General features: G+C 38.1%; 1 protein-coding gene across 1 annotated transcript in view; it reads left to right on the top strand.

The window, feature by feature from the left end:
* The window catches only part of atrx (alpha thalassemia/mental retardation syndrome X-linked), a 48,743-nt gene that overhangs the window by 18,164 nt on the left and 17,119 nt on the right, over positions 1–13,460 (top strand). The window contains exons 25-29 of the mRNA XM_015400463.1: positions 321–477; positions 562–662; positions 1,233–1,341; positions 1,419–1,596; positions 3,647–3,838. Coding sequence (XP_015255949.1) covers positions 321–477; positions 562–662; positions 1,233–1,341; positions 1,419–1,596; positions 3,647–3,838 — 737 coding nt within the window. The remainder of the gene's footprint in view (positions 1–320; positions 478–561; positions 663–1,232; positions 1,342–1,418; positions 1,597–3,646; positions 3,839–13,460) is intronic.

The raw sequence follows: 13,460 nt of genomic DNA, 5'->3' as shown, positions 1-13,460 counted from the left end.
GAACTGCTGTAGGAGGGGAAAAAAAGCAAACTGATCAGATGACTCAGCATTAAACAATAATGGCTAGTTCTTGAACTACAGCTGGTTTATGGCTGACATTTTGTACTCATGGGTATTGTGAAGCTACAGTAAAGCCATAAGAGACATTTTCTTTCGTTTGAACCTGAAACATGCATTTTTTTTTTTTAGGAATGTGCTTCCTTTCCTATATGTATATAATGTCGCTATTAAATAGATTTTTTTTGTTGTGCATCTGATCTGATCTTGTACATCTGATGTGGAAGAAGTAACCCAAGTATTGATCTGTGTTTCTACTCCAGCAACCCGGGTGGGCGGCTCTACGCCTGGGAGTCCCTGCTCTGCCGACTGGTACAAAGAGTTTGTCACTGAGGCCGACGCCGAAATCCTGGAGCACTCAGGAAAGATGATGCTACTCTTTGAAATTCTGCGCATGGCTGAGGAAGTAGAAGATAAAGTGTAAGGATGTTTGTGCACATCTGTATTCAGAGCCGCAGTTCTAGATGTTTAAGGTTTACACCAAAGTCCGTTTTTTGTCCTCAGGTTGGTGTTCAGTCAGTCTCTCATCTCTCTTGACCTGATAGAGGATTTTCTAGAACTTTCCAGCAGAGGCGAGGATTCTGAGAAACCCTCTCCATACAAAGGTGAGGTTTAGGCACTATTGGTGTTTCTGCTGGTTGCTTCTCTTTTTATAGTTGAGGTTTTAAAGCTGCTGAAATTCCATAACAACATTTCTAATAATGAGCCGTTGCAGGTTTAATCACATTTCTGCTTTTTAGAGTTTAATATTTACTGTTAGACTTACAATAAAGCAAACTTCAGAGGATGCTGAAGCATTGCAACGTGTACTCAGCTGCATATTGATATGCCTTTTACCCCTGAACCCCCACAGATGCATGTTGCCGCTGTTGTTCTGAGGTCGTGTTTCTAATTAAACCTCGCCAGCTGTTTTTGCTTTCATTTTGAAAATGATTAGAGCTCCACTTTTTATTCTGCAAAAAAATGTTTGCTCAAGGGTTTGTAATTTGTAATGAAAAGATCAGAGTGTCCTAATTGAAAACATACTAAAATGTTGGTTATTAAGGCTTTCAGGGGGAAGTTGGCCGCCTTTGAGACAAAACACTGCATCTAACCAACATGGCTGTGTCTCTGCTATTGTGAATCTGTTTGAAAAATGCTAAAAAAAGCAAACTAAATTGAACTGTTTGTTTAAGGTGAAGGAAAATGGTATAGAAACATCGACTATTACCGCCTGGACGGCTCCACTAACGCTCCTACCAGGAAGAAGTGGGCCGAGGACTTTAATGACACCAGCAACACAAGGTGCAGTGCTTCCTGGATCTTTGAGAATCATATAAATACAGATCGACACCTTACTGAAATCTCTCTGCTTCACTCAGGGGTCGTTTGTTTCTCATATCAACGCGAGCTGGATCTCTCGGCATCAACCTGGTAGCGGCCAACAGGGTTATCATCTTTGACGCCTCCTGGAACCCGTCGTATGACATCCAGAGTATCTTCAGGGTTTATCGCTTTGGACAGGTCAAACCTGTCTACGTCTACAGGTTTCTTGCACAAGTGAGCTTTTTTTTATACTTTTTTTTTTATTTTTATTCATTCAATCTTCAAATTGATCCATTTCTCTTCTATGTCATTTTTAACAATGTTTTTATAAGGCTATCAAGTGAAAACCTTCTGAACAACATTAAAATGTTTAAAAGCCTTAAAAAGCTTAAAAAGTCTCTTTATCCAAGGGATGAACCACATACAACTCATTTTGTTTCAATTTTTTTAATAAAAGATGCAAAAATCTACAAAGTTTTAAATGCACAAACATGAGATTAATGTTGGTAAATGTGATGGAAATAGTACTCATTATAATTGCAAAACAAGTCAAATAAAAACAAATAAACTGCTGGTTATAAGTAATCTAAGTAGCTGTTGAAAATAAGAATATGTCAAACTAAACAGATTTTTTTTTTACCTGTTTGAAAGATTTTATGATAAAAATAAGCTACAAGTGTCACCAAATATGCAACAGTCCCGAGAGAATTAAAACATTTAGCTTAAATCACCAACAAATACTCTTTGCAGTTCAGTTATCCATATGCGTGCTGTATACAGTCACATTCTGACGTTTATTTGTGCAATGCAAGCATAAGATTAATAAGGCTCCAACAAGGTGCTTAGTATAGAAGTATACTAAGTAGATGGTCTGCTAAAGGAGAATGCATCTCCAATGTTTCCACTTTGTAATGATGCAACACTTGGATGCTGTTTTTATGCAAAACGCAGTTCACAAGAAAAAGGAAAGAAGCTAAAGTAAAAAAAAAAAAAAAACTATTAGGATCCCAGAGAAAGTCAGGGTGCTATTAATCAAGATTATGACTGGAAATTAACTCAAATTTCATTCAATTTTTTATTTCTCTTCAATCTGATCTCAATTTGTTTTTGTTTTTTGAACTATTGACTGAATTGCATGACCGTGTAGTTGGGTAACAAAATTATACTAGTATTATATATTTCAACAGCATGTTAATGAAGTAACTGTAGTAAATATGAATGCAGGAGCAGGAAATATCAGCTGACAAATTTTAGTTTACACAATTTAAATCAATTGTCGGTTACATACGTTGATCTTTAGAAACCGATAAGAGAATCCATTCAGAATTTGAAAATTGTTTAATTTTTTCAATAAAGCTACCTTCTATCATTACAAGGAGGTCTTACTGCCTTATGATAGATTATGAATAAACTAGAGGTTTTTCTAAAGCAACATTATATAACTTTATACCAAAGTATTAGATGATGGATTATAATCCAGGTTAATATTATGGCTGCAGCTAACAATTATTTCTGCTAATCAATTAATCTTTTCATTATTTGTTTGATTTAAAAAATGAATAACAAGTTTTCATCAGAAGATTTTGTACAGAATGAGGAGGACTTCTGGATGGAGCATATTAACATGTTAGGATCATTCTTTGTTATCATGTATGTGCTTGTTAATCCCCCAACATTACTAACCTGTTCAGTATGGTATATGTTAAAAATTTTTTTTTTTTTTTTTACCCATGGTGCAACTCTATAAAAATATAGATTAACTAACTAATTAACTAATGTTTGTTTGTTTTTTTCAAATGGTTTGATAAGTTTATCATAGTTCTTGTGTCAGGATAAAACAAAATCTTTCTCGTTATGTAAGTAACAAGAGTTTGGAGATAAACTGGCAGCATACAGACAGAGATGGTGATTCTTAACTTTTTTGTCATCTTGAATGCAAAATGTTGACACGTTTACACAATGTTGGTGTAATTACTCCTCAAAGTGAATTGATATTTATGCTAATGACATGTAGAGTATGTTCACTCCAGTAAATATGGATGGATGGATAAATTAGTTGATTATTTCACTAATCAGTTTATAACGATTAATCTGATGGATTGTTCCAGCCCTAGTGAACATAAAGACCTCATCAAATCTTTTTCGCTGTTATGTCCAGTTTTTTGTTGTTGTTTTCTTAAGTAGGAAATTTAGATAATGAACGACTCAGTTTAGCAAAAAAGAATATTTTCAAAACGTCAAAAGTAATGCGTTTGATTTCCCCCGTTTTATCCTTCGCCATCAGGGTACAATGGAGGAGAAGATTTACGAGCGGCAGGTTACCAAGCAGTCTCTGTCCTACCGAGTTGTGGATCAGCAGCAGATCGAGAGACACTTCACCATGAACGAGCTAGCTGAGCTCTACACGTTTGAGCCGGACATGCTGGATGATCCCTCTGAGAAGAAGAGCAAGAGGGCTACACCCATGCTGCCAAAGGTTAGCTTGCTTTGACTTTACTCTTCCTAGTTCAGCTGCTCCGCTTTAATCAGCTCTAATGTTTTCCTTCTGAGCGGTCCATAAATAAAATCATCAACTCTTTTTTATTATTTTTTTAACCTTTAGATCCTGTTGGACTTAATTCTTGGTTCTTTGTTCAGACCTGTAGAATATGGCTTGTTCCTTCTTTTGATGTGGAGAAGTAAAGTCATAAATTGCTGCTTAAACTCTGCCAGCTTGTTTTATAATCAACCATTTTGGGAGATAGGTTTTTGTTTTTTCTTGGGGTGTCCTTTCATTCCTTGCGCTCGTCTCCTCTCATCTTATTGCAGGTGCTGTGTCACTATTTAGACCTTCTGTGGTTTAATAGGAACACACAAACCTTACATGGGCCATTCAGCATAGCACAGCTGCATAGATCTGGTTTGTTTACCATTATTTACTAAATAGTCTTCTCATTGCAACACGGCTCCTTCCCTCCTATAAACTTGGAGCCCTCTTGCTCTTTTTTTTTTTTTAGTTTTTTTTTTATTAATTCCTTGAGGTCTTCGCCTTCTGTTGATCCTCGAGTTGCTCCCATCTATATCCCCCATTACATTTGCAGTCTCTGGTTTATTCAGGTCTGTTCCTGAAGTGGTTTTACCTCTGAAATCTGTAAACAGAATAGATGGAAGAAACACTAAATCCAGCTCGCTGGCTTTTTTTAATGTGCAGTAAAACAGCCTGTCGGTCTTTACAGGAAATTAGTTTTTCATTCAGAAGGAAGGATTTTTGCTGTGGCCTTCTAAAGGAAACAGACCCTGGTTTTCTACTGTCTTCACGACACATGACCATATTTGAACCTGTCATCGCTGCAGCGGAGAAAAGCGAAGATCATAAATTTAACACTTAAATAAGCTAATTTCATATTGAGGTAGAAGTTCCACATGTTGACGTCTTTATAAAGGTCTCCTCTGGTCCACCACATCTTTGCTTCTCGGTTGTGCATTTCTCCATGGCGGTAGGGAGGTTTAAGAGTGGCGGGTTTACATCAGCCGCCTCCTTCAGGTCTTATAACGCAAACAAAGATTTCACTGCCGTGTTTAGCCTGTTTGTTTATTTGTTAAAGGTACTTTTTTTTAAAAGTGGGTTACTTTAGGTACGCATTTGTTTTGCTCTCGTCCATGGTAACAGATGTTCCTGCAGCTTACGGCGGAAAAAAGTTAAACTGGTTCGAACTGGTTCTGATACTCCCCATGGCCTTGAATCAAACTAGATCCTGAAGGACTGAAATGAGCATCAGACGTTGATGGACTCGTCCTTGTAGATGAGGTGAGGAGCTTTTAGATGGGATGAAACCTTTAATTGAAAAAGCTCTTCTGTCGTTAATTACGATCAATACAAGAGTGATATTCAGATACTAATGACAAAAGCAAAGCAGTTTTTTTAAAAGAAAAACGCTCTTCTGCCGGTTCTCTGTTTTATCCATACAAAACCTGGAAGGGTGATTTAAATCTGCGAGATTGGACAGCCAAAATGGCGGCTATACACACTGAAACGGAAAGCGAAGGCGATGAAAATACTTCATCAAATGAGTAGGGCTGGGTATTTTCATCAAAGTCCTGAATCGATTCGATTTTGATTCATGCAGTTCTAAATTGGTTAATTTTGATTCGATTTGTTTTTACAACAATGAAAGTGGTTCAGCTCTGTTTGAAAAATACTCATGTATTTAGTTTTTTTCCTGTCACATTAAACACAAAGTGCAAACTTTGTGTTTAATGTGACAGTTTAAACATGAGAGTTAAAACATGAGATGTGAACAAAACTGTTTCAAAACTGCAAACTTGTTTGTGAAAAGTGAAAAAGTGAAGCCTCACTCGAGCAAGCAGACGTGACAAAGCAGACGTGTGTGAGCTGCATTATCTCCACTGTACAAACCATATTTTTTAGCGTTGTCTGTAACAACTACAGGGTGTTTTCTGGTCAGCCCCCATTTGTTAATGTATTTAGTCAAGCTATTGGCTATATTTGTAGCTGTCTGGCTTAAAGTATTTTGAGAGCATCTTTCCTGCTCATTTGAATGTGAACGTCATGCGCGTCACTATAAAATGAATCGATCTCATTCCCTAGACATCAATTTTGCGAAAATGTAAAGGAATCGATTCAAAATCGATTAAATTGATTTTTTTTACCCAGCCCTACAAATGAGCATATTCCAAAGGATGACAAACAGAATACAGTCAGCAGGTCCTTCTTGAAGTTAACAATGCTAGAATTTCAAACTTCAATACCCAGTAAATATTCAATATCTGATACGATGGTGATAAAAAAATAGCAAATAATTAAAAGGCATAAAACATGTTTAACATGAAAAAATCAAAACAAATTTTCTTAACAGAATTACTGTTTATATTAGGTAAAGAATTGTGCAAATGGATAGAAAAAGACCCAAATCTGAGAGCCATTAACCCAGTGTGATGACACTGGGTTAATGGCTGCAGCAAAGTATTCGGTTGCTAAGGCGGTTTCTAAGGCACATTCTGGGAGAATTGTTTAAATTTTTTTTTTTTTTTTTTTTTTGCCGTTTTTTAGCAATAACCAATCAGTCCTAGTTTTTAAACAATCAAAGCTCTAAAAAGGAAAAAAAAAGGTTCTTTAGAGGTTTATCTGGGCTGGAAGGTTTGTTTAAAGGAGAAGGGACGTCTGGGTGTCCCATGGCGACCATGGTTGAACAGAAGCAGCTGAAGTACTTTGCTAGATAAGAAGGCTTCTGTACTTTTTTTAGGTGTTATTTTTTTATTTTTTTTATTTTTATTTTTTTACAATAGTTTGTTATAAAATAGTTTTACACTTTTGCTAAGGAGAGTTTTCACACAACTTTATTTGGTCTGACTCTTTTTACCTAATAAAACCAGAAATTATTATTAGTTTAAAAAAAAAAAAAAAAAGACGCCTTTTTCATCTACTGCAAATCAGCAAATGTATTAAAATGCATTAAGGAGACTGAACTGAATTTCAACAAGTGTATAATTCTGGGATGGAGGCGTGTTCATCAGGGCTGCTGATGATGATGATAGTTCATCAACTGCTGCAGTCTGTAATAAGCCGTCTGACCTTTATGTGCCGTTCTGTTGGATACAGAGAGGTTGATGAGTCTTTTAACAGACTGACCTGCTGTTGCCAGTGGGGTAACTGCAATGTGGCAGCAGGACTGCAGCACAATGGAAAGAATGTACTGTCTGGGACGATGTAGGATGAGTCAGACACTCTTCATCACCAGAGGCCCACAGAGCTCCCCACAGCAGTTCTTGACTCGGGTTTTTCACAGAGAGGAAGTGGAGTTTATTCATGGAAAATATCGATTTCTTTAACAGCTCTACGAAACTTTGTTCACAAGCAATTCTTTAAAACCTTTTCCCAGACGTGTTTTTTTTGTGCTGCTTTTATTCAGGTTAAAAAGGGGGAAAAACGCATTAAAAGTTGATCATTGCTCTGTGTGCGTGTTCTTTTTCTGCCGTTGTCATTTCAGCACCTGTTATCCAGCTTCCCTCCTCCTCTTTACTCATGTTGCCTCTCGCTCCACCAGAACCCCACGGCATCGTTTTCCCGCCATCTTCAACAGCATCTGTTGTTATGACTTTGCACTTTACAGCGCTTGCTTTGAACATTATCTGCTTCTGCCTCTGGCCTTCCCTGCATGATGAAGGGTCATTATTTTAAACCCCCCTCTTAAACATGTCTTTGTGCTCTTCAGAAAATCTAATTGGAGACAAAGCAAGCGAGCGCACTTCCCCTTAATGACAAAGAAGGTACTTGTAACCCAGACGTGAGTTTGACAATCCCTTCCCACCGTCTCTGAGATTGTATCCCCCCTCCTCGTATTCGTCATACTTGTCTTTTCTCATCTGACTTGCAGCTACATGTGTAGTGAGAAGTGACAGGAGGTTTTTAATGCAGTTCTCACAGGCTCTACATATATAGCCGAGTCTCTGTCCTTCGTCTCAGCAGTTAATAGCTGCTGTAGCCGTTGGGCTGTGACAGGAACATTTGGATGCTTAAGTCGAACAGCAGAGCTGACTGCAGCTATAATCCACACCATGCCTGGTTCATTATAGGTGGCCTTAAAGAAAAATCATCTCAGTCATTTCGTGATGACAGAAATATAGTTTTTAGACTCTGTTAAATAAGAAAAGCTTTTTATTTTATCCCAGATTGCTCCCACCTACACGTACTTAATGAGGATGACTTTTTATCCTAACAGAAGAACCGTCCTAATTAGGTAAACTGCTTGGGAAAACATAAACCTTAACACGTAACAGGCAGGTATTATTAGGGTTTAACAAGCGCATGCATGAATTATACAAAATAATCCTAACACCCTCAGAAAACATGCCCGAGCTTGTTGCGTTGCAGGTGTGGAGAGGGCGCTAATGATAGCGGCGGCAAAAACCAGAGCTGCTGCAGGTGAGAAAAGCCAAGAGGTGTTGTTGGCTCATTTGCAGTTTTAAGCTCTCCTGAGGAGTCTGTGAAGACACTGGTGGGGTTCCAGGTTTAATCTGATTTCCTTGGCTTAAATCAACCTGCTGTTTGTTTGTCCCTCGCTGAGCAGAGAGGTGTTTGGTATCAAGTTACCTTAGTATCTCAACCAGATTGAGATCTGGGCTTTGACTCGACCTGCGTCTTTTCAGATTACTGCTGTGTTTTTGGTCAACAGCATGTCATCCCTAAACCATGAAACTTCCACCTCCATGTTTCACAGTTGGTATGTGCTCTTTTTGTAGGGTGCTGGTTTGGGCGGCAACTAACTATTATTTTGCAAATTCGATTTATCTGTCGGTTAATTTTTTCGATTAATAATGGGATAGCCAAAGGTTCCTTACAGAAGAGTTTTTACAAAATTAAACCAGGTGACACTAAAACTTTTCCACTTGAAGAGGTCTAGATGGAGCATATTGACAGACGAGAACATGTTTTATCTTAAATGCAAAATGTTTATATATTTCTTTATACAATTTTGATATAATTTTTGCTCTAAGCAGGTCGATCTGTCAGCTAAAGGCATATTTTACCATCTCTATCAGGGGTTGACGTTAAGGATTGGCTTTCACATTTCATTTGCCCAGAAACAATTTTTACTTGCCCAGTATAATGTTTGATAAATATAGTTCCTAATATAAATTTTTGTATATATATCAATGAAACATGTTTGTTTTTTTTAATGTTTTTTGTAATTCAGTATTTTTTAAGTTAACAGGTTCCTGGTGTGTATCTGCATGCGTCAGATGATGAACTCAAGCCTACATTACCGTTTTAACATGCTTTTCAATCCTTCCAACAATAAAAACTACTTGCCCCGGGAGATGGTTAACCAGCCCTGTCTATACTCCAGTTACAAATAAATGATTACTAAATTAGTTTACTGTTATTTCATGAACAGGTTATTTACAGTCCCGAGATTCTCACATCTACGGAATATCATTAAATCTTTTAAACGGTGGAGTCCAAGTTTAGTCCTAAATGCTGCTATCTTCCATGTGGAAATTGCATTTCAAGAAAGAAAAACAAGCAGATAAAAAAAGCTAAGGAGACAAAAATAACAAGTAACCAGCCACTTCCTCAAAATGAAGTGGAGTAGAAAGTTACAAGAAGCCCCCCAAAAAACGTACTCAAGTAAAGATACTTAAAGTACTTGAGCTGCTGCTTGAAGTAGTTTGTGTGTACCATTAAAAATGGGATAAGGGTATTTTTTGTTCATTTTGTTTTCATGTCATGGTCTGCATCCTAAACCGTAGGTCCAAAAAAGACACAAAAATGTCGCTTTAAAAAAAAAGATAAAGGGCTGAGTCTATAATCTATTGTCGATAGATTTGTCCAACCCCCTGACCTTATTCTTCCGTACCCTCAATTTTTAAACCAGAGACACATCTGGACACTTTGTAGACAATTGTGACGTTTTTAAGGGGCTTCTTGCATCACTGATGAGCTAACCTGGTTCATCTTTATTTTGTGCATCAAAGTGTTGCAATGAATCATGGGAGTGCGTACTGTAGCTTTGCTACATTCACTGATTGGACAAAAATATTGGATTCCAAATAATAAGCCCTGGTTTAAGCCAAACACAGACAGCTATGGTTGGAGCAGGAGGGACTGCAGCTTCACCTGAAATCATGAAATTGTAGCTCCTACCTCCTGTTCGTTGCTCCTTGTCTTTCACCTTTAACAGGGTTCAAACGTAAGACCTTTATCCAGGGTAGGAAAGGAGCTGCTGCGTGTTTATGAAAATCTCACATATATCTAAATTAAGCCTGAAAACAGCCCTAGCCAGCGCAGCAGTCTGGGCTACTGTTATGTTGTTGTTTTCAAAGGTCATGTTACTTTGCACTGAAAGGCTAACTTGCAATTAATGATATCATGAGCCTCCATTGTATTAGAAAATGAATCTATTCATGCTTCTTTCGTTGCATCTTTATTTTTTTTGCAGATTAAGAGTATTTAAGAGTATTTTATTCTTGTGATATAGTTTTCATTTTTGTCTTTTTCTCCTCTTGTGTGGCACTATTTTAGTTTCACAAGCAGCTATAGCACCTGGAGTGGACATAAATCTCTGGATTTTACATATCATTTCTTCAAGTTGCACACAGCAAACTTTCCCCCCTCTTTTTTCCTCTACTCAATCAGCAATATTAATTTTGTCTTGGAACAACAACAAAAAAAGTTTTTGTTTAAATTTGCCACCTAGTTTTGTTAAATCCCCTATGACCTACCATCTCCTCCAGCCAGCTGGTCCTGTTGTGGCTCTTACAGAAACAGACCCCATAATGCTGCCAGTTTAGGCTTGCTTGTATTGTAAAAGCGGTACGTGTTTAGTCATTTTTAAGCGGATTGTGAAATACTTATTCATAATCAGGTTGTCCCTCTGAGGCTAGAAACTCCATTGTTGCCCCTTTCATCCTGGATTGTTCTTTCATTATATAAATCTCGGTGATGTTTCTTCTCTCTTAGATGAATTTTATTTGCACAGAGAGGAAAAAAAATTGCAAGAGCATGATTGTGTCATTTGTTACATATTTAGTTGTTATTTGGTATTACTTGATATGTTTATGAATGGTTTGACATGCAAACAACTAGCAGGAGCAGTTTTTTTTTTAAGTAATAAATTGCATCATAAATTCTCTATTAAAGCGGGACCTACAGTCTGTAAATGTACTCTTCAGATGCCCGTGCCAAGTTGTAAAGCTTGTATGAGGCCCGACTTTGGTAAAAATCAGCTGTTTTTGTCTTTGTGAGGCAGGAACTGCTTGATGAACTAGTTATTTAAAACAAGTTCACATCTGTGAGGGTGGGCATACAGGCTACCTTAGAAAAACAGCAACTTACAGAAGTTTTTTTATAGTTGGAGGCTTAGGGAAAAACTTTTTCTTTGGAATTTTTTTTTTTTTTTTTTGATGGCACTAGTGGCTTGTTTTTTCGACAGTAGACTGACAGGAAAGGGGGTATGAGAGAGGGGGAGAGACATGTGGCAAAGGACACAGGTTGGATTCGAACCCGGGTGGGACGTGTCGAGGAGTAAGTGCCTCCGTACATGGGTCGTGCGCGCTAACAAGAGTTGCACCGATACAGATACCAGTATCGGGCGGGGCCCCGATCCAGCACTAAAATGGTGTTGTCTGTATTGGCTAGTACCAACAAATAGGGCACCGATGCAATTTTGAGAGCCAACATTTTATTCAACTATTGTCACCCATTCCAGGTAGGCAATAAAAAGTTCTACTGGAGTCACTTTGTATTAGTCTTTTTCCTGCTTCACAAAGGTAGGCAGCAGCTTGAAAAAGCCATGATGGCAAATATTTTGCATCTAAGTAGTATGCAGTTCTTCATATATATACACACACATCAATTTCAAACAGATGGTATCGGTATCAGCCGATACTGCGCAGCCAGGTATCATATCGGGGCCAAAAAAATGGCATTGGCACAACACTAACGCTAACCCCTGCGCCACCTGCACGCCCATTTAGTGTTTTTGCTAACCTGTTCTTAACTTCCTAGGAGTGGGCATCAGTATTTGCTTTAAGAAAGCTACAGTGCAATTATTGAAGGGTTAATCTCCATAACGTGAAAGGTAATAATGTAATAATTCAATAAGGTCAATCAGTCTATTAGAAAATGACAATCTTACAATCGGCTGTACAGTTTATTAAGCTGAAAACAAACAGTCTTTTAGTGAGTCACAGCTGTTTGGCTTGGTGGTTTACAACTTTGTGTGTTGGTCACAAACGCTAAATTTAAATTTACAAAAAAAAAAGTAATCAAATTATTGAAGAAAATTGAATCCATAGCTCCAACGGAGCCAGTTTCTATCTGATAGCAGAGGCGATCTTTTATTACAACTCTTTAATCTGGAGAAATTCAAATTCGACTTAAATGTGATGCTTTGGCACCCTCTCTATTAATGTGTCTGCCCACCCACTGTCCCCCCCTCCCCCCATAGCTAAGCGATAGGCTTCACTGTGCTCTTAATGAGGATGACAATAGCGCAGGTCCGGTTACCTACATCTTTAGTGCTGGCTCACGACGCGCTTCAGGATAGTAGATGGACCGGACCACCCCAGAGCCATCGCTGGTGGGGATTACTTAGCCATCCCAGAATGCACTCCCCTTTTACCAGCTGGGAGCATCTGTACCGTCATTCGACCTGCAGCTTCAATGACCCATTAACTGTCAGAAAATCTTCTCTTTTAAACCTTTTGCATGAAAAGCTTTCTACTTGCTGAACAGATTGCAGAGTTAAGATCAGAGCTGGCAAATTAAATAGCCTGTTGTTTGTTTTACGTATCTACTTAATCATCCCTGTCTGATTTCAGTGTCCTTTTGGTCAAAATGTTGCATTTCAGAAGGTCTGCCATCAAATAACTGTCTTAAAGGTTTTGTGAATCAACCCCTTCACTCGGTTACCCCTACGATTAAATCTAACGCACGTCTCGGGGAGGATCTAACATCTAGAAAGTATTGGCAGAGTTTGAAATTCTGAGTTAGAATTCCTGGTTCAACCAATAGTTTGCACATAAATCTGACTTAAGACATACATTGAATAGCAAACATATGGAAGACGTGGCTACAGTCAGATGTCCATAGACTAGATCATTTACATGCTAACGGTCTGCTTGGCAGAAAACCAAAAATCTACAAAAGACAAAAATTAAGGTTATATCATTATACAGTTGGTATGCTTTTTTAAAAACTCTTTCTAACAGATTTCAATATTCAAAAAAAGCTAGAATAAGATGTATTGGTGGATGCAAAAAGACTGGAGACCGGGGCGTTTGAACTACAATGGAGTGGCTCAGACAGAAGCACGATTACGTCTAAATAGACCCCAAATATCAAACTACTCAGACATTAATGTCCAGAACTTCTCCATCCATTCTGATTAAATACTTTCTGAAGGATTAACTTCCAGTCTAGATTAGGGATGGAACGGTTTTTGAAAACCGTACGAACCGCTCGGTTCGATTTGCGTGTGTTGTGTTCGGTTCATGCGCAGCTCTTTTTTCTCATAGGCGAAGCGTGTACACTCCAGAGCAGAAGGTGGCGGTACTGCGACCAAAGCCAACCACCAGTAGTAAACAAGAAGAAGAAG

The sequence above is a fragment of the Cyprinodon variegatus genome, unplaced genomic scaffold (genome assembly GCF_000732505.1).
Source record: "Cyprinodon variegatus isolate N-32 unplaced genomic scaffold, C_variegatus-1.0 Scaffold31, whole genome shotgun sequence".
Taxonomy (NCBI): Eukaryota; Metazoa; Chordata; class Actinopteri; order Cyprinodontiformes; family Cyprinodontidae; genus Cyprinodon; species Cyprinodon variegatus.
The sequence above is the reverse complement of the archived record's forward strand: the minus strand, read 5'-3'. Positions and strand labels throughout refer to the sequence as shown.